Source organism: Chrysemys picta, chromosome 8 (assembly GCF_011386835.1).
Source record: "Chrysemys picta bellii isolate R12L10 chromosome 8, ASM1138683v2, whole genome shotgun sequence".
NCBI classification, from domain to species: domain Eukaryota; kingdom Metazoa; phylum Chordata; order Testudines; family Emydidae; genus Chrysemys; species Chrysemys picta.
In genome coordinates, this window is record NC_088798.1 from 331,562 (window position 1) to 352,518 (window position 20,957).

A 20,957-nucleotide genomic window follows, 5' to 3' on the forward strand; every position below is an offset into this window, starting at 1 on the left:
CCATCCCCTGGCAGTGAGTTCCATTGGAGCCATGGTAGCAGTGACTCCTGGTGGTCCTGGTTTCTCCCAGAACCCATAGGAGGCGCCACAGGGCCCTGGCCATATTATTGCTTCTGCTTATGATTTGCGGTGAGGGAGGGTGGGGGAATAATGTGCGTCCCAGCTCACCCAGTCTGCACCCTTCCCCCACTTTGGAGCTGAACCTGTACAGGGGCCTCTTTGAGGACTGGGGATGGTGAAGAGGGACCAAGAAGGTGGCTTACTCCCCCAACCATGCAGCAGAGGGGAAGAACATATCAAAGCCCCTTCCTATCTCGGTTTTGGAACAGGGAGAGGGAAGGAGACAATCTGTGTCAATAATGATACTGAGGAATTAACAGCAGACCAAAAACCTGCACCTCCCCAGTGCAGCTGGGGAAACTAAGGCTCAGAGAAGGGATTTGCCCACTCAGAGCTGGCGGCAATGCCAGGAAGGGTGCCCTGGTAACCCACACACCTTCTGGGCGTGGTGTTCTGTCCCATCTAGTGGCACGGAGACCACTTAGAGAGAGATTAATGCATCTGCTCTGCAGCCTGAGCTAATAGCCACATGGCTTTGAGCTCATGCAGGAGAGGCTCATGCACTAAGCTCCAGAGGTCCCAGGTTTGATGCCGCCCACTGACAACCGGGGGTCTGTTGCTGTTACACCCCCCACAGCTTAAACTTCCAGTCCCTGCTGCCACATGCACATGCCCAGACATGCTGCTCACACCTAAGACATGTGTGTACATACATGAGCCCAGATGTGAGTGCATGCACACATTTGGCCCTAATGCAGAGGCCCTCACATAAGTGAGTCTGTCACAGTGTTTCAGGTAACAGAAGGGAAGCAGCCTGTTTCATGCTGAAGATTACACAGGGGCTGGGGCAATCTGAATCCAAACTGGAACAGGTGCAGAGAAGGGCTACTAGGATGATCAGGGAAATGGAGAGCCTATTGTACAAGAGGAGACTGGAAGAGCTTGGCTTATTTAGCGCAGCAAAATGAAGACTGATAGGGGACCTGATTGTTCTCTCTACATTTATCAGAGGGGTAAACGCCAGGGACGGAGAAGAGCTATTGGAGCTAAAGGAAAATATTGGCACCAAAACAAATGGGGATAAACTTGCCGTGAGTAACTTTAGCCTCAAAATTAGAAGCTTTCTAAGCATCAGAGGAGTGAGGCTCTGAAACAGCCTCTCACCAGGAGCAGTGGGGACAAGAAATGTAATTAGTTTTAAGATGGAGCTTGATAAATTTATGTGATGATATGAAGGGGTTACACACACCAGATTAGCACGAACTCCCAGCCTTAAAGGTCTTCCTGCTCTCCCCTGCCACCCTTCTAACTAGGCGAACTGAAACCCTCCTTGTAATGGGCTTAGTCATGAGTTATCCTCTAGCTCCCTTACGTGAATCATCACTAGGCACACAGTGCAGTCATTGCCCCCAGGCCTTAGTAATAACCAACAGGACCAGTTTAAAATCCTGTAGCACTAGGGTGAGCAGATGTCCCAATTTTATAGAGACAGTCCCGATTTTTGGGTCTTTTTCTTATATAGGCTCCTAGTACTCCCCACCCCCTGTCCTGATTTTTCACACTTGCTGTCACCCTTTATGGACAGCAGAGCAGGCAGAACACAGTCCTGATTGCTGTTTTCAGCACCAGCCGCTAGCGGCAGGGGAGCCTTGCTCTGAGGGCATGCCAGTCACCAAGCCTCATGGATGGGAGAGGTGAACGGTGGGTCCAAAGGTATAGATAGCGGGGGAAGACTGCAACCTCCCCACGTCACACAGCTACACTGCGGAGAGCACCGGGCATGCACACGCTGCTCTCTCTGGCCAGACATACCACGGTTCCCAACATAGCTACCTAACTGCTTCTGCATGTGTTCCACACACAAGGTGGGGAAAGAAATATTATTGGGAAACAAAGCTTTCAGAAATGGGCCTGTCTGTCCTTTACTACCACGTATTACTTGTACTAAGCTAGTGTCTGAGGGCTCTGGTCTCATTCTCTCAGGCAAACTGAAATGAATTGCTGCTGCTGTGGCTGTGGAAGGCCCTTTCTCTGACCTTGCCGTGGGCTGTCTGAGACCAGTGTGCCAGGATTTCTCATTTATGTTCAAGTCTCACTTGAGCTTGTATGCCACTATCCATGGGGACAGAAACCTTTCCTAAGCTTAAAAGCCAGTTAAACCAGTTTAAACGTGTCTACATTAGTGGATTGTGCCTGTTTCCCTAAATCAATTTTGAAATTAATTTATACTTTTGTAGTATACATAAAGCCTCCCAGCCAGATTTTCAAAGTTATCTGGGCACCTAAATCTGCTGACAGGCAGGTAGTAGGATTTTCGAAAGTGCCTAGGCATCTAATTCCCATGGGCACCTAACTTCCCTCTATGGTGCTGTTATTTCTCTAAGCTCCCCATAAGAGTAAGGGTAGGTCTACACTTACCCGGTAGTTTGGCGGCGAGCGATCGAACTTCTAGGTTCGACTTATCGCATCTTGTCTGGACGCGATAAGTCGAACCTGGAAGTGCTCGCCGTCGACTGCGGTACTCCAGCTAGATAAGAGGAGTACCGCGGAGTTGACGGGGGAGCCTGCCTGCCGCGTGTGGACCGAGGTAAGTTCGAACTAAGGTACTTCGAACTTCAGCTACGTTATTCACGTAGCTGAAGTTGCGTACCTTAGTTCGAATTAGGGGGTTAGTGTAGACCTGGCCTTAGGCACCTAGGCATCTGAAAATTCCCTAGACACCTATCTGCAACTTTAGACACCCTAAATATGGTTTAAAATCTGGCCCCTGGTATAACCTATGCACCAATATCTACCTGAGTTTACTGAGAACCTGCAACAACAGTTCTGAAAGGCATTTCTCTAACTCGGAGACCAGGGATGAAGTGCCAGCATAGCTAACTATTTCACTGCTGATCACATCACATTAAAAGCAGAGGGATGATCCTGTTGTGTAGCTCTCCAGTCTGCAGGGAGCAAGTCAAGTAACAGATCATTCTGGGGCCAAGAATGAGTGGCACTCGGGAAGATCCCTCGATTGATTGTTTCCAGTCAAAAATGAGCCAAACCCACAGACCCGCTCAGACTCCAGCAGGGCCTCTGAGCTTGGCCGAGGCGGGAGCCAGACCCAGCGAGTGCAATGGGGCAGCCGAGCCCCACGGGAAAGCTGAGGCGAGCAGACATGTTGTCACCCTCTGGACAATGCACAACTAGTGCAACCAGCACCTCGGGCGGGTGTGGGGTGACCAGATGGCCCGATTTCTGGGTCTTTTTCTTAGATAGGCGCCTAGTCCGTCCCCCCCCGGTTTTCACACTTGCTGTCCGGTCACCCCGGGCGGGGGGGCTCGGGCTTTGTGGGCAAGGCTGGAAAAGCTCCACTCGCCCCCCCCGCCCAACTCAGCAGCTGATCAGTGACCCAGCAACGAGCGCCCGCGTGCCAGGGACGGCGGGCCGGGCTCCGCGGCTGAGGGGGGGGGGGGGGGGTGAGGCTGGGCTGGGGGGGGGGGGGGGGTTAGTAGCTCGGGTTGGGATTGGGCTTCAGCCCCTCCCCCGGGCCAGGCCGGCCGGCCGGCCAACACCGACCCCCAGACTGGCGCTTCCGGCCAATCAGCAGACCAGGTCTGAGGTCACGTGACCGTGGCTCGCGTCAAGGGTCAAAGCCCCTAGTCTCGCGAGACGGACGCTGCCGGCGTAGTCTCAGGGCTAAACCCCGCCCCCGAGTCCGTGCGGGCCAATAGGGACAGGGAGTCGGGTCGCCATGGTGCCGGCGGCAGTTGGGTTTGAAGTGGCCAATGGAGGCTTGGGGCGGCAGGTTTAAGCGGCGCGAGGGGGCGGAGCTTGGAGAGCGGAGGCTGACGGAGGGACCGCGAGCGCGAGGTGTCGTGTCCCGGTATCCCCGGCTGTGACCTGACTTGCCCCGCCCCGCCGCGCGCCCCCCGGCCGGTCTCTGCGGTTAACTCCCCTCCCCGCCGGTCTGTCTCCGATCTGCCCGGGGGGGTCGGAGTGTGAGTGTGTGTGTGGGGAGGCGGTGCGGGGTGTGTGGGTGTGGTGTGGTGTGGGGGGGTCTGGCAGGAGGGGGGCACTGGGTAGCGGGGTCTGGCGGGGGGGAGCCTGGAGTGTGTCGGGGTGTCTGGCGGGGGGGAGCACGGGGTGTGTCAGGGGGTGTGTGTGGGCGGGGGGGGAGCCCGGGGTGTGTGTGGGCGGGGGGGGAGCCCGGGGTGTGTGTGGGCGGGGGGTGTCTGGCAGGAGGGGGGCACTGGGTATTTGGGTGGGGGGTGTCTGGTGGGGGGAGTATGGGGTGTGTTGGGGGGGGTGTTTGGGCGGGGGAGAGCCCGTGATGTGTGTGGGTGGGGGGTGTCTGGCAGGAGGGGGGCACTGGGTATTTGGGTGTGGGGTGTCTGGCGGGGGGGGGAGCCTGGAGTGTGTCGGGGTGTGTGTGTGGGCTGGGCGGAGAGCCCGTGGTGTGTGGGTGGGCGGTGTCTGGCAGGGGGGGAGCCTGGGGTGTGTCGGGGTGTCTGGCGGGGGGGGAGCACAGGGTGTGTCAGGGTGTGTGTGTGGGCGGGGGGGAGCCCGGGGTGTGTGGGCGGGGGGTGTCTGGCAGGAGGGGGGCACTGGGTATTTGGGTGTGGGGTGTCTGGCGGGGGGAGCACGGGGTGTGTTGGGGGGAGCCCGAGGTGGGGTGTAGTGGGGCGTGTCTGGCAGGAGGTTGGGGGCTGGTCTCTGACTCACTGTCGGTCTCTCCCTCCCCTCCCCCAGACACCTCTCCCCTGCCATGGCGCAGTTTGTGTTTGAGAGCGACTTGCACGGTCTGCTGAAGCTGGACACCCCGATCCCCAACGCCCCGCTGGCGCGATGGCAACGCAAGGCCAAGGAGAGCAGTGCCTCTGTTGCTGGCCCCGGGCCCAGCCCTGCCAACACCAGCAGCACTGGCCTCTCCCCCATGAAACCAGCCAACCGGTCCCACAGCACCAGCAAAACCCCCTCCAAGACCCCCGGTGAGTCAGAGCTGGGGCTGGTGCCCCTGGGTGTGTGGAGGTGGGTGAGCAGACTTGGGGCCCTGCATCAGCCAGCTGGTTGTGTGGGAAGCAGTGCACCAGCAACCTAGCTGGTGTGACTCCGTTGACAGGGCACAGAAGGCTGATAGAGTACTGTCAGGGATCGAAAACTGGCAAAGAGGAAACCAAATAGGGTTAGTTCTCCTTATGGCAGAAGGCTACCAGAACTAGGTTCTGTGTGGTTTGATACGTTTACTGCTGATCTGGAAAGGGGGATGAGCAGTGAGGGCAGGACAATGTGCAGATGACACAGCTGCTGAGGATAGTCTGAACTGGAGAGAATTGTGAAGAACTTCAGCGAGGCCTGAAGATGTTGGATGAATGGGCAGCATGATGGCAAATGGAATCCTATGTTGCACATTGAAGGGAGAAACTTAAACTCCTCATATACCTGATGGCCTCTAAATTAACTGTGTCAACCCAAGAAAGGGAGCTTGGCAACCCCAAGGCAGCCCGAGAGGAGACCTCTAAGTATGCAGCTGTGGTTTTAAAAAAAAAAAAAAAATGCTTGGTTGCGTTAGGAATGGTATAGTGAATAATACAGGAATATTCTCATTCAGTGGTCCCCAAACTGTTACCTCATGTGTGCCCCCCCCCTTACCCCTATCCATGCCCCTTCACATCTGGAGCTGGGAGTTGGGCCACAGCTCCGGTGGAGGAGGGGGTGTACAGGGATAAGGGGGTCAAGGCTGGGGCCAAGAGCAGAGAATGTTCCTCTGGGCCCCTGGGGGGTGTACCCCACAGTTTGTGGACCTCTGTTCTAATGCCTTTACCTAAATCATTGGTTTAGCCTCATCTGAATACTGTGTACTGCACTGGGCACCTTGTCTCTTCAGTAGCGCAGAACTAGAGGGGGCTCAGAAAAGCAATGAGAATGGTCTGTGAAAGCTCTTCTGTGAAGAGTGTTTGGGAAGACTGGTTTTGTTACCTTAAGAGTATGAATGGGATGGAGAATATAATACGTGTGCAGGAGGGCAAAAAAACCTCTTCCTGGAGAGGGAAGATCAGGAACTCTAGTTCTCCCTTTCTCATAACACAGAACAGGGGGGGATGTTCAATTATATTGAAAGATGGGGAGACTCACAACCAGTACAAGGAATTTTTTTTTTCATAAAACATTAAACTGTGGAACCTACTGCCACAGCAAATCATAGAGGCTAAGGACTTGACACAATTCAGAAAGGGAATGGACATTTATATGGATATCAAGAATATTCAGAGTTAACATAATTGACAAATTCTAGAAGGGGTATTTTAAACTTTGCATGTCAGAGGTTAAGCTAATCTCTATAAGAGATCAGCAGGAGACCTATATGGGGCACATCTGCTACTTGGGGGTTGTTACACCTTTCTCTGCTGCATCTGGAACTGGCCCTGTTCGAGAGGCTACTGAGGTAGATGGACCTTGTTGTCTGAGCCAACATTTTGAATTACCATGTAAGGATTCCTGGCTCTGGGGTCTGTAAGTGGCTGCAGTCACTGTGACTGGGCTCTGGTGTTGCTGAGTTCTGCACAGTGGATACTGGTGACCTTCTACTTGGCAGTGCCACCAGTCTGTCCTCAGTCCCTCTCGAGAGGAATCTCTGTTTGGCTGCTCCTGGAGAGGACTGAGGTCTGTATAGGTTAATGACAAGCCTTTGAAACAAGTTGAAGTTCTTCCTGGAGCTATGAGTGATGCTGCCTGCTGCTGAAGCCATTGCTTTGGCGTTCAGAGTGTCTCTTAATGAAGTGAAGCTGGGACCCAGGCCCTTCTAAGATGTGCTGAGGTTCAGAGAGGGCCAGCAGCACATGATCATTGGATTGGAGGCAGCTGGTTATCTACTGCATCAGTCTCTTCCCAGCCAATCGAGATCATGGGATTTGTGTGGCTGCACTAGAGCCTCCAGGCTGGCAAAACACCAATGCCTGGAAAACACGGTGTGCAGCCAGCAGTGCCTGAGGGCTTTGAGGCAAACACTGTCTATCTGGGGCCTTGCTGGGCAGTTTGCTTCAACTAACTGCAGATGGAATGGCTCTCTTCTGTATACAACACAGGTAAATCAGGATCCAAAATCCAGAGCACACCGACCAAGGCAGGCGGGGATCGCTATATTCCCAACCGCAGTGCCATGCAGATGGAGGTCGCTAGCTTCCTCTTGACCAAAGAGAATGATTCTTCTGAGGATACACCTACCAAGAAGGTGAGCAACGCGTTCTCCTAAGAGCCAGTCCCTCCTAATCTTCTCCTGAGAAGCAAACTTCAGAGTATTCACACTGCTTCATGATGAGCAATTGGTGTGGTGCTCACATCTGCAGCACTCATCTTTATGGAGTGAGGCATGAAAAGTGGTGGCTGGAATGGGTAGAGCTGTACAAAGTTATTGTAGGAGACAAAGAATGAGGGCAGAGTGTGCTTTTTGTCTTGTCATATAATGCTTTGGGATCCTTGGCTGGCCTGCACTGCATCTGGCAGGTCTGAATGCAAACTTGAGGAAGGCTAATCATAGAATATCAGGGTTGGCAGGAACCTCAGGAGGTTATCTAGTCCAACCCCCTGCTCAAAGAAGGACCAATTCCCAACTAAATCATCCCAGCCAGGGTTTTGTCAAGCCTGACCTTAAAAACCTCTAAGGAAGGAGATTCCACCACCTCTCTAGGTAACCCGTTCCAGTGCTTCACCAGCCTCATAGTGAAATTTGTTTTCCTAATATCCAACCTAAACCTCCCCCACTGCAACTTGAGACCATTACTCCTTGTTCTGTCATCTGGTACCACTGAGAACAGTCTAAATCCATCCTCTTTGGAACCCCCTTTCAGGTAGTTGAAAGCAGCTATCAAATCCCCCTCATTCTTCTCTTCTGCAGACTAAACAATCCCAGTTCCTTCAGCCTCTCCTCATAAGTCATGTGCTCCAGCCCCCTAATCATTTTTGTTGCCCTCCGCTGGACTCTTTCCAATTTGTCCACATCCTTGTAGTGTGGGGCCCAAAACTGGACACAGTATTCCAGATGAGGCTCACCAGAGGGGAATTATCACATCCCTCGATCTGCTGGCAATGCGCCTATTTATACAGCCCAAAATGCCGTTAGCCTTCTTGGCAACAAGGGCACACTGTTGACTCATATCCAGCTTCTCGTCCACTGTAACCCCTAAGTCCTTTTCTGCAGAACTGCTGCCTAGCCGCTCTGTCCCTAGTCCGCTTCTGTCCAAAGTGCAGGACTCTGCACTTGTTGAAACTCATTGGATTTCTTTTGGCCCAATCCTCTAATTTGTCTAGGTCCCTCTGTATCCTATCCCTACCCTCCAGCGTATCTACCACTCCTCCCAGTTTAGTGTCCTCTGCAAACTTGCTGAGAGTGCAGTCCATGCCATCCTCCAGATCATTAATGAAGATATTGAACAAAAGCAGCCCCAGGCCTGACCCTTGGGGCACTCCGCTTGATACCAGCTGCCAACTAAATATGGAGCCATTGATCACTACAAGTTGAGTCTGACGATCTAGCCAGCTTTCTATCCACCTTTATAGTCCATTCATCCAGCCCATACTTCTTTAACTTGCTGGCAAGAATACTGTGGGAAAACATATTCTTTGACTTTAAGCTTTTGATAACACTTCCATTGCTTTCCCCTCATCCACAGAGCTAGTTCTCATCATAGAAGGCAATTAGGTTAGTCAGGCATGACTTGCCCTTGGTGAATCCATGCTGACTGTTCCTGATCACGTTCCTCTAAGTGCTTCAGAATTGAGACTTGCACACACAGAGCTGGCTATTCCAGGCTCAAAGCTTGAGGACTTGGCTGCATAAGGAAATTCCACAGCACTTGTTGTGGAATAAGCTATTTAGCAATAGCTATGGCACTTTAAATTCACGGCCTATATTATTCTGGAATGATTTCTCCATATAGACAAGTCATGAAGCAGCTGTACAAAGCCAGTCCCTCGTGGCCATATTTCCAGACTGAGAATGGGATGCAAAAAAGGGCAAATCTGGGGGCAGTTGGTACACTACAAAACTGGCCAAACAGGACACAGCTGTTCAAGTGAACTAGGGGCAGCCTGGAGAACTGGCTTGCATGCAGCTGGTTCTCCAAGCAAAGCAGCATACCATCTGGAGCAGAGGGAACTACCTTAAGCTGATGGCACCGCTGGGACCATGGGGCCACGGAGCTGTTGAACTACATTCCTGTTCTGCCTGTATTCCCTCTGAATGTGGTAGGAAGACTCTAGTTTGCCTGAGCGGATCTGTATCTTTTCTACAGGAGCAACAGAAGGCTTGGGCGCTGAATCTGAATGGGTTTGATGTGGAAGAAGCAAAGATCCTCCGGCTTAGTGGGAAGCCTCAAAATGCCCCAGAAGGTATGCCGGGTTTGGGGGTGATCTGAATGCACCTTCTGTGCTGGAGGGAAGAAGGGCTCCTTTCCCTCAAAGGAGGGATCCATAACAGAACCCTGTCTGGTGTTCTGTGTACTCTCCCACCCCAAGTAATGGGATGTGTTCAAATAGCTGTGTACCAGACTGAGCTCTGGAGCACCATGAGTTCCTTAATAGCTTTCCTTTGTGGTCTGTGGCTTACTGGCATCCTGACCACTGCACACCCCTCAAGTCTAAGCTTAGCAGTAGCTGCACAGGTCATTGGCACTAAAAAGAGCAAATCTTCCCTAAGAATTTGCTTTTGGCCCTAAGCTCCTTCAAGGAAAGGCTGCAGTAGAAGATTTGGTAGCCCCCACCCACCCCATACTATCCTTGATTTAAGTCATGCTTCAATTAAACTGTTAATTAACAGAGGATTGCGGAAAGTGAAACTTCCTAATCCCACCAATTTGAATCTGGTTTCAGCAGGTAAAGTAGCTGCCATCTGAAGGTAGCTCGATGGGTTACATAAAAGGAGTGAGACTCATCAGCTTAGTCTCCTAGTGGGCAGGGGTCATAACTGGCACTACAGCTTGCTCCACTGGCCTGAAGCAAGTGCATCTCCCTTTTAAGTCTTGGCTTTGCCTTCAGTGCAAGACTCCCTGTGCCTAGGTGAGCCACAAGTCTGCCAGGATGAGTTGGTAGAAACTATCTAATGAGTAACCATTGCTGTCTCTCTGGTTTTCAGGTTACCAGAATAACCTGAAAGTGCTCTACAGCCAGAAAACAACACCTGGGTCCAGCAGGAAGAATGGCAGATATATTCCCTCCATGCCAGACCGGATCCTGGATGCGCCAGAGATCCGTAACGACTACTGTAAGCAGGTTCTGCTGCTGTGTGCAGGGCTCTCGGTGGCCCGCTGTATTCCTGTCCATACTAGTATTTGCTACCCTCCCTGTGCCATGCCCTTTATAAATGTCACAAGGGTACTCCTTGCTTCCTCTTCACTCTGCATGAAGAGATTAAATAAGATCAGACTTAAGAGTTCTTGCAATATCTTTGATACCATCTCCAACTCAAAGCTGTCACTTGGTGCCACTGGTTGGCTATCCTCCAGCCCATTTGTCAGTCCATATGAGTGTCCCATTGTAGCTAATTCTAAGTAAGATTTTGAAAGTGTCTCTCCATAGGATCCTGGTCTTGTTCACCCCTTATTCCCTTCACCCATTCTGTTCTTCACTTGGTCTAGCAGGTTTTTTCTCTAACCTCCGACTTCTCATGACTTGAAGGGCCATCCCCCTCTGGAAGTCTGTACTAAGACTTGTTCCACTAGGGTCTGAAATTAGCCTCACCAGGCACTTCCTGCTGGGATTGCTCTTGTTTGGATGGTGCCTCTCCCTTGGTTCTATGACTGCAGAACCTTGTGTACTCCCAAAGGAGTTCTTTAGCAAATCCATTAGTGTCAGACTGTCTCTCATCTAGACCTGCTGGCTTGCATGTTTAAACTTGAATGCGGTTGAGCAGAAGGCAAGTCCCTTGCTCTTCTTGAAGAGGAACTCAAAAGTCAGGCTTAGAGGGTTCAGTACTGGCCGTTTTCAGTTGTAATTAACTTCTGCCCTTCCTTTGTGAGTGGGTGGCTCTGGTCGCCATCTCCTGATATCTGAAAGTGCCTCTTTTTCTTCTATACTCCTGTTGCTGGCACTAACTCTGTGCTCTCCTTACTACCCTGACTCTGAATGCTCCTGTCTGGCTGCACTTCCACTTCAGGACAAGTTGTCTCCACTCTCAGGCCTCTGATTATCCCATTGGGCAATCACACTGGCAGCTTTTGTGCCTCATAGCCTGTAGGGATTGTGGTGGCTTTTACCACTTTCTGTTGCACCTCATTCAAAAGGCCAAAGATAGGTGGGGTAATTTGGGCTCTTATCGCTGTTGTTTCCTTCATTTTGCCGTGCAGGCTGGGTTCCTCTCTCTGAGAGGATGCCAAAAATTCCCTATAGGAATGAGGGGGCTTGGGGTCAGTCATCAATCCCCCTACCCCAAAATCAGCTGCTTTAGTGAGAAGGTAGTTCTACCTAGGAGTAAGGTGGGTGGGGTGAAAATAGCAGACAGTGCCTGTTCTCAGCCGCGGCAGGGCAGCTCCCTTCCTTGGCTCAGCAGTTTGGTCCTGGAGGACCAATGGAGCCTTCTCTAAGCTCGGTCAGTGCTGTGTCAGTGGCACGCTTAGGGCAAACTAACACACAGGCTGACTCTGGGTGGCTTGCTGAATAGTGTCTCTATCTAACCTTATAGGAAAGGGAGTTCAGAGCTTCATGCACCTGGACTGGAACGAAAAGCTTCAGTGCGCTGATCTTGTTAGCTAGGACTCCAACATGCCACAAGGCCAATCCCCTTGCCTGTAGAGTCCCATACACCTGTGGCACTATAGGAATAAATCAGTTGTGCCGTTGGGAGTTCCTGGTCCATCAGCATTGGGGGTGAAGAACTGGGGGGGGTCTCTTGCCATGGTGCTGAGCCAGGCTGCAGGCAAGACTTCCCTGGGGTATTGTAATGAGCAGCGGGCATAATGGGTGACCTGTGCTGTGTCTTCTGATCTTAGATCTGAACCTCATTGACTGGAGCTCCCAGAACTTCCTGGCTGTGGCTCTGGATAACTCTGTGTATCTGTGGAATTACTCCTCTGGCGAGATCATCCAGCTGCTGCAGATGGAGCAGCCAGATGACTACATCTCATCAGTGTCCTGGATCAAAGAAGGAAACTACCTTGCTGTTGGCACCAGCAATGCTGAGGTCCAGGTGAGAGGAATTGCACAGTACAGGGAAGAGCCTTTTAAATAGAGGCTCCTGCCCAGGGACCATTGTTGATGCCTTCTTGGAGCAGGTAGTCCTGGAACCCACAAGGTGAGAGGCAATTCTTTATTTCTAAGTAGTACACGCAGGATCTGGTCTAAAAGGTGAATATAGCTGAACCACTTGCTAATAGCAACTGTAATGTAATAAACTTAACATCCTTGTAGTGGGGAAAATACTAGCCTCCCTTCCCCAACAACAGAATTTAAAAATTCAAAAAGACCTGCACAAAAATGAGGAAGCTTCTTAAACAGAAATTAAAAGGCACAGTGACAAGAGTGAAATGCCTGCAAGCTGCATGGAAACTTTAAAAACACCATAATAGAGGCTCACTACATGTATACCCCAAATTTAAAAAGTAAGAGAACCAAAAAACACCACTATGGCTAAACAGAGTGTAAAAGGCATTCAGAGACCAAAAGACTTCCTTTAAAATTTGGAAGTCAAATCCTACTGAGGAAAACAGAAAGGAACAAACTCTGGCAAGTCAAGTGTAAAAGTACCAATTAGGCTGGCCATAAAAGAATTTGAAGAGCAACTAGCAAAAGACAAACTTAACAAAAATTGAGTGCTTCAGAAGCAGAAACAATCAGTGGGACCACTGGATGATTGAGATGCTAAAAGCATTCAAGGAAGATGAGGCCATTACAGAGAAGCTAAATGAATTCTTTGCATCAGTCTTCGCTGCATAGGATGTGAGGGAGATTATCACACCTGAGCCATTCTTTTTAGGTGACACATCTGAGGAACTGTTCCAGATTGTGGGGTCAATAGAAGTTTTGGAACAAACTGATAAATTAAACAGTAATAAGTCACCAGGACCAGATGCTAGTCACCCAAGAGTTCTGAAGGAACTCAGATACAAAATTGCAAAACTACTAACTGATATGTAACCATCGCTTAAATTAGTTTCTGTAATAGATAACTGGAGGATAGCTAATGTAATACTTTTTCTTTTTAAAAAGGTCTCCAGAGGTGATCTTGGCAATTACAGGCCAGTAGGCCTAACTTCAGTACTAGGCAAACTGGTTAAAACTAAACAGAATTATCCAGCTCATAGATGAACACGATATGCTGGGGAAGAGCCAACGTGACTTTTGCAAAGGGAAATCATGCCTCACCAATCCATTAATTGTTTGAGTGGGGTCAAACATGTGGCCCAGTGTGATCCAGTGGATATAGTGAACTTGGACTTTCAGAAACCTTTGACAAGTCACTCACCAAGGGGTCTTAAGCAAAGTAAGGAGTCATGAGATAAGAGGGAAGACCCTCTTGGATCGTAACTGCTTAAAAGACGAGAAACAAAGGGTAGGGATAAATGGTCAGTTCACTCAGTTGAGAGGTACATAGAGTCCCCCAAAGATCTATACTGGGACGTGTGCTGTTCAACATATTCATAAATGATCTGGAAACAGAGATAAACAGTGAGGTGGCAAAGCTTGCAGATGATTCTAAATTACTCAGGATAGTGAAGTCCAAAGCAGACAGCGAAGAGTTACAAAAGGATCTTACAAAACTGGGTGACTGGACAAGAAAATGGCAGATTGCATTTATCAACATTGGATTTCAAGTAATTCCCATTGGAAAACATAATCCCAACTATGCATCTAAAATGTTGGGATCTAAATTAGCTATTACCACTCATGAAAGATCTTGGCATCATCATGGATAGTTCTCTGAAAACATCTGCTCAATGTGCAGCATCAGTCAAAAAAGCTAAGTGTTAGGAATCCTTAGGAGAAAGGATAGATAAATAAGACAGAAAATATGCCACTACATAAATCCATGGTATGCTTATACCTTGACTATTACATACAGTTCTGGTCTCTCCATCTTAAAAAAGATGGATCAGAATTTGAAGAAGTAGAGAGAAGGGCAACAAAAATTAAGAGTATGGAACAGCTTCCAAATGAGGAAAGATTAAAAAGACTGGGACTGTTCAGCTTGGGAAAGAAATGACTATGGGGGGGGGGGGGGATATGATAGAAGTAGGGCTGTCAGTTAATCGCAGTTAACTGGTGCAATTAATCGCACTGTTAAACAATAGACTCCCAATTGAAATGCATTAAATATTTTGGATGGTTTTTCTACATTTTCAAATATATTGATTTCTATTACAACATAGAATACAAAGTGTACACTTCTCACTTTATATTACAAATTTTTGCACTGTAAACATAAAAGAAATAGTATTTTTCAATTCACCTCATACAAGTATCATAATGCAATCTCTTTATCGTGGAAGTGTAACTTACAATTGTATATTTTTCTGTTACATAACTGCCCTCGAAAACAAAACAATGTAAAACTTTAGCGCCTACAAGTCCACTCTGTCCTACTTCTTGTTCAGCCAATCGCTAAGACAAACAAGTTTGTTTACATGTACAGGAGATAATGCTGCCTGCTTCTTATTTACAATGTCACCTGAAAGTGAGAACAGGTGTTCGCATGGCACTGTTGTAGCTGGCATTGCAAGGTATCTACGTGCCAGATATGCTAAACATTCGAATGCCCCTTCGTGCTTCGGCCACCATTCCAGAGGACATGCTTCCATGCTGATGCTCATTTTTAATTAAAAAAAAAAAAAAAGAAAGAAAAGGGCGGGGGGGGGGCATTAATTAAATTTGTGACTGAACATTTTAGGGGAGAATTGTATGTTTCCTGCTCTGTTTTACCCACATTCTGCCATGTATTTCATGTTATAGCAGTCTCGGATGATGACTCAGCACATGTTCATTTAAAGAACACTTTCACAGCAGATTTGACAAAATGCAAAGAAGGTACCACCAATGTGAGATTTCTAAAAATAGCTACAGCACTTGACTAAAAGTTTAAGAATCTGAAGTGCCTTCCAAAATCTGAGCGGGATAAGCTGTGGAGCATGCTTTCAGAAATCTTAAAAGAGCAACATTCAGATGTGGAATCTACAAAGCCCAAACCCCCCCAAAATAAAATCAACCTTCTGTTGGTGGCATCTGACTCAGATGATGAAAATGAACATGCATCAGTCTGCTCTGCTTTGGATCGTTATCGAGCAGAACCCATCACCAGGTTGGATGCATGTCCTCTGGAATGGTGATTGAAGCATGAAGGGACATACAAATGTTTAGCATATCTGGCACGTAGATACCTTGCAATGCCAGCTACAACAGTGCCATGCGAACGCCTGTTCTCACTTTCAGGTGACATTGTAAACAAGAAACAGGCAGCATTATTTCCCGCAAATGAAAACAAACTTGTTTGAGCGATTGGCTGAACAAGCAGGACTGAGAGGACTTGTAGGCTCTAAAGTTTTACATTGTTTTGTTTTTGAGTGCAGTTATTTTTTTGTACATGATTCTACATTTGTCAGTTCAACTTTCACAATGGAGATTGCACTACAGTACTTGTAGTAGTTTTCAATTCACCTAATACTTTTCTTTTTACAGTGCAAATATTTATATTTTTATTACAAAGTGAGCACTGTACACTTTGTATTCTGTGTTGTAATAGAAATCAATAGATTTGAAAATGTAGAAAACAATCCAAAAATATTAAAATAAATGGTATTCTATTGTTTAATAGCGCAATTAATTTATTTTTTTTAATTGCTTGACAGCCCTAGATAGATGTCTATAAAATCATGAATGGTATGGAGAAATAGAATAAGGAAGTGTTATTTACCCCCTTCACAGACACAAATCAGGGTCATCCAATGAAATTAATAGATAGCAGGCTTAAAACATACGGAAATACTACTTCACAAAACGCACAGTCAACCTGAGGAACTTGTTGTCAGGCAGTGTTGTGGAGGTCAAATAACTGGGTTCAAAAAAGAATGAGAAGTTCATGGATGATAGATCCATCAATGGCAATTAGCCAGGATGGGCAGGGACGCAACCCCATGCTCCGGATGTCCCTAAAACTCTTGACTGCCAGAAGCTGGGACTGGATGATATGGATCACGTAACAAAGTGCCCTGTTCTTTTCACTCCCACTGAAGCACCTGGCACTGTGCACTGTCAGACAGGATACTGGGCTAGGTGGAGTACTGGCCTGACCTGGTGTGGCTGTTTTCATGACCATCAGTAGTGCTGTGGCTGCACAAGTACTCAGTTGTACAGCTCTGAATGCAGCACAGCTAAGCAGCCCGAGGGAGCTTCTCAGGGCAGCAACTATGCCTAGGGGCTCCACAAGCCTTGACTCTCTTCAGCTCAAGTTGTAGCAGCTTATTCTTTTAGCCCTTGAGCTCCCTGGTTCAATCCCCGCTGTACTGGCCAGGAGGGCCTGTGATGGAACTTAGAATCTTTAAATCAAGAGTGAGTGTTTCTGAATATAAGATATGGTAGTTCAGTAACAAACTATTGGGCTTGATGAAGGAACTGCTGTGTGGACGGACCCTTGTGGCTTCACTGTCTCTAAATCCTGAGTGCTGGCTTGCAGGCAATCTGTATTGCTCGGAGCATGACGTCCTACCTCCGGAGGGCAGTGTGCTTCACTCACTCTGGGCAGCAAAGGAAACTGTACTATTAGGTCAGAAGAACTCTCCTGGCTCATGGAGTGAGTGGCTCAGCACAGATGCCAAGTGACCACCTCAAACTCCTGAATGCCAGGGGGAGGCTAATGCATTAGAGCTGCTGCCTGCCAGAGCCAAGGGGGGTGGAAATGTATCTGCATTGCAGGCAGTTTGCAACCTTCACTCTAAACATAGGCATCTCGTACACTACTTATAGATCCTTCTAAAGGCAGCAAACTCCCTCTCCTGGGCTAGTGGAATGAAGCTAATTCCTGTTCAGAGAGTGTACTGCCTGTGCATGGAGGGCAGCAGGGATATGCTCTACTTCATGTTCCCATTGTCCAAAGTTCAAACTCTCTGGGCAGTGCCTTCTAGTGAGTTTTGTGACGATGGCACTGAGTTGTTAGCACTTGGTAACTAATTGGGAAGGCCCCCAATATACATCTAGAGTTTCCAACTGTCTCATGGGCAACAGGTATAAAATTCTTTGGATGGCTCCATAGCCTAGTGCCCTGAGAGGTTTAAATGCTAGCCTGCAAGCAAAGGGACCCAGGATTTGACAGCCAAGGAATGCACCAATGTGACAAGGGCTCTAGTCTCCTCTCCTTGCACAATTAGAGAAATGAGTGCTCTTAATGTCTCTTTGCAGCTGTGGGACATACAGCAACAGAAACGGCTCCGAAATATGACCAGCCATTCTTCCCGTGTAGGGTCACTGAGCTGGAACAGCTACATTCTCTCCAGGTAAGGACACAACCAAGGCATTGCAAAACACTTTGCTGAGCCCCCTGCTCTAGAGGAACAGATGGGAAAACCAAATTGACGCTACATGTGCTCCGTGATCTGTTCACAAAGTCAGAAGTGCGGTTTTGCATGGACCCACTTCAGCATAACCAGGGCACGGATTCCCCCGATGCCAATAGAAAGTCAGTGAAGTCCTGGTGAACAGCCTGTTTCTGCCCTGGGCTGCTGCAACTCCTCCCTGGTGTCTTGCCCTGATTGGGGGAGGGACCTGTATATGTCCTAGCCTCTGATTAGAAGGGGCTGGATTTAAGCCCCTAAATGTAGGGGCAGTGGGAGGGCCCTCCATTCCCCATAACTCTGTATGAGTCCTCTGCAGTGCAGTCCCTGCTGCTGTGTTCCGCTGTCCCCAGTAGCAGGTGACACCAAGATTACAGCATCACTGAATAGCTGCCCTTGCTGAAATGCCTGTCCAGGAGCTCTGCAGTGGGAGCCCCTTGGAGCAGTGCTGAGATGGAATATAGCTCACAAGCACAATATGGCCCTGACTCAGAAACTTCCCTCTGCAGTGGGGCGAGGACCGGTCATATCCATCACCATGATGTCCGGGTTGCTGAGCACCACGTGGCCACGCTTGCTGGCCACACGCAGGAGGTGTGTGGGCTCAAGTGGTCGCCCGATGGTCGCTACCTGGCCAGTGGAGGCAATGACAACCTGGTGAATGTCTGGCCGTGTGCCCAAGGGGACAGTGGTGACTTTGCTCCTGTGCAGACCTTCACTCAGCATCAGGGTGCTGTCAAGGTGAGTGGGTGGCTTGTGCGAGACTTGTTTGTTGTGCACAGGGCAGAGAGTGATGCAGCAGCTGCTGGGTTCCACTTTCCTCTGTCAGTGCACTGGCAGTCTCCATCTGTTGGAGAGGGACTTCTCCTGGGACATATGAAGACTCTGCCTGCATCCTGGCCAGCCAGTGCTGCTCATGCTGCTGCATGGATGCAGAGCTGCTGTGGCTTGGCCTGACCTATAAGGGCAATGGGGCACAAGCTGTTCTTGCGTGTCTTATGACTGGTGCCTCTCTCGTAGGCTGTGGCCTGGTGCCCATGGCAGTCAAATGTCCTGGCCACAGGTGGTGGGACAAGTGACAGACACATCAGGATCTGGAATGTGTGTTCAGGAACCTGCCTCAACGCGGTAGATGCCCACTCCCAGGTGAGCTTCAGCACTGACTGTCCAAGACTGCGCTTTGGCACAGTGAGCAGCATAAGTGCTGCCAAGGGATGGAACCTGAGGGCCAGGGCCTGGGATATTTCCCAGGAGAGCATGGGGGATGCTGGGGGGAGGTTTCTTGTCTCTGGATGGGGGTGGATGTTGGGTACTACTGCAGTGTATGTGCCCCTTCCTTGTGGGCTCTTTTGGGAGGTGAGGAGCTGGTCCCCAAACTAGGCGGCTGCTGGTCTGCTACCTGCCAGTGTAACAAACTGCCTCCTTACAGGTGTGCTCCATCCTGTGGTCGACAAACTACAAGGAGTTCATTTCTGGTCATGGCTTTGCACATAATCAGCTGGTGGTGTGGAAATACCCTACCATGGCCAAGGTCACAGAGTTGAAAGGTAGGCCTGCATCTGAGAGGGCTGGGATCCAAGGCAGTGCAAAAGGGCTTGGCTGCATCCAGACAGATCCTGAAAGTAAAGTCACTCTCCAGTCTTCGTGAGAGCAGCAGCAGCATGCTTATGAGATGGGGCGATGGCAGCAAGGCACGTCCTGCTGGGAAGTGACTCCGCCCTAGGGAAGGCTGAGGGATCAGGTCTCCTTTGAGTTCCTGTGTTCAGCCTTGCAGAGCTGCCCAGGGCAGCCTGAGCATCAACTGGGCAGGATGGAGTCTGTTTATGGGGGGAGAGCAGACTGAACTGGGAATGTGATTGGGCATAAATGTGGCTGAAAAGGACTGTGGTATTGGTGGGGGATGTGAGCAGAGCCCTGACAGTGCAGCTCCTCCTTCCCCAGGTCACACAGCCAGAGTCCTGAACCTGACCATGAGCCCAGATGGCTCAATAGTGGCATCTGCAGCCGCTGATGAAACATTGCGGCTTTGGCGCTGCTTTGAGATGGATCCGGTGAAGAAGAAGGAGAAGGCAAGCAGTGCGAAGAGCAGCATCATTCACCAGGGCATCCGGTGAGCCTGCGAGATGCCACTGGCAAGAGATGTGGCTACACTCTGTACAGTATTTTAAATGTCAATAAATACCTTAGTCTGCTTTTATGGAGTCTGATGGAATAAGTGACCCTGGCTTGTCTTGGGATCAGACCTGCCACCGCTGGACCCTGGCAGCCAGTGATCCAGTCAGTCAGCCACAGGAATAGGGAAGTGGCTGGCCAAGGAGCTAGGCTACCTGTCTGGAGCCCTTCCGGTCTGGGAAGAACCCTCCCAACCAAATCCCTTCTATACTGGCTGGGCCGCAGCTGTGCTGCACAGTGGAGTTATGGTGGGCACTGAGCTGTAAAGCTGGCATAGCTCCTGTAGAGGTAAGTGGTGGTGGCAAGGTTGAGAAGCTTTTTCTTAAACCACCGTGCCTTGAAACAGCCTATCACTGCCCCTGGGTCAGACTCAAGGCTCCTGCTGGTCCCTAGAATTGCTAGGGGGCTTGACTCAGACAAAAAGGAAACTTTAAGGTTCAATGTTCCCCCTTCCAGCTCCAAGGGGGCTGAAGTAGACACCTGCGAGCAGTCATCCCTGTGCTTTTGTGGCCCATCTGCTTCGGGCTGGCAAGGTGACTCCAGGTATAAGCAAGGCTGGCCCTTGCCATGGGTATAGTCTCCCCAGCTGTGCTTGGTCCTCATTATTCCTGTCCTACAGCAGACTGATTCTTTCTGTGCACAGCTGCCTTAGAAAGATAGGCACTAACAGCCAAGAGCAGTGTATGGGGCATTGCTAGTGTCTGGACTACAAAATGCAATGCTCTGCTCAGGGCAACTTCCCAGTCTGTGATACCTGAGGCCCTTGGCCCTGTGGAGTATTGTAGAAATACAGCTGAACTACTTCAACCCTTGTTTGCACTGGGTCAGAACTTGGCAGCATGGCTCCTGCCCCTCTCCAGTGCTCATTTTGCTAACAGACAAGGAGTGGTGGGGGCTAGAGTGTGTCCCTTCTGGAAGACTTCTCCCTCCAATGTGTGCTCCTTGCTGTGCAGTCTTCCTTGAGATGTTGAGAACAAAATTAAGGAACCAAACCACAGGAAGGGATATGATTAATGACTTGCCTATGCACTAAGGGTAGGAGTTTGGCAACAAACAAGGCCCTGGAATTGCTCAAAGATGAGCATAAATTCACTCTAGGTGCTATTACTTCAATGGGGTAAGATGAATTGCACAACTGGTATCTTAAAATAATGCTTATAACCTAGTTGGGTAGGAACAAGTGGACAAATGAGGAGCAGGAGTATCACTGTCAAC

The 20,957-nt window shown here is 49.5% G+C and overlaps 1 protein-coding gene across 4 annotated transcripts; it reads left to right on the forward strand.

The window, feature by feature from the left end:
* The first annotated feature begins 3,378 nt into the window (after window positions 1–3,378).
* Window positions 3,379–19,767, forward strand: CDC20 (cell division cycle 20). 4 transcript variants are annotated; one of them, XM_065553662.1, is made up of 11 exons: window positions 3,379–4,372; window positions 4,584–5,033; window positions 7,128–7,273; window positions 9,333–9,429; window positions 10,172–10,300; window positions 12,024–12,220; window positions 17,419–17,513; window positions 18,080–18,311; window positions 18,591–18,716; window positions 19,000–19,117; window positions 19,512–19,767. In XM_065553662.1, exons 2-11 carry the CDS (start codon window positions 4,811–4,813, stop codon window positions 19,682–19,684), a joined length of 1,536 nt encoding a protein of 511 aa, XP_065409734.1. In that variant the 5' UTR covers window positions 3,379–4,372; window positions 4,584–4,810; the 3' UTR covers window positions 19,685–19,767. The 4 variants fall into 4 exon arrangements, with proteins under 4 accessions (XP_065409734.1, XP_023959652.1, XP_005307162.1 ...); XM_024103884.3 differs by having other exon boundaries at window positions 3,799–4,043; window positions 4,795–5,033; XM_005307105.4 differs by having other exon boundaries at window positions 3,870–4,010; window positions 4,795–5,033.
* Window positions 19,768–20,957: the final 1,190 nt, after the last annotated feature.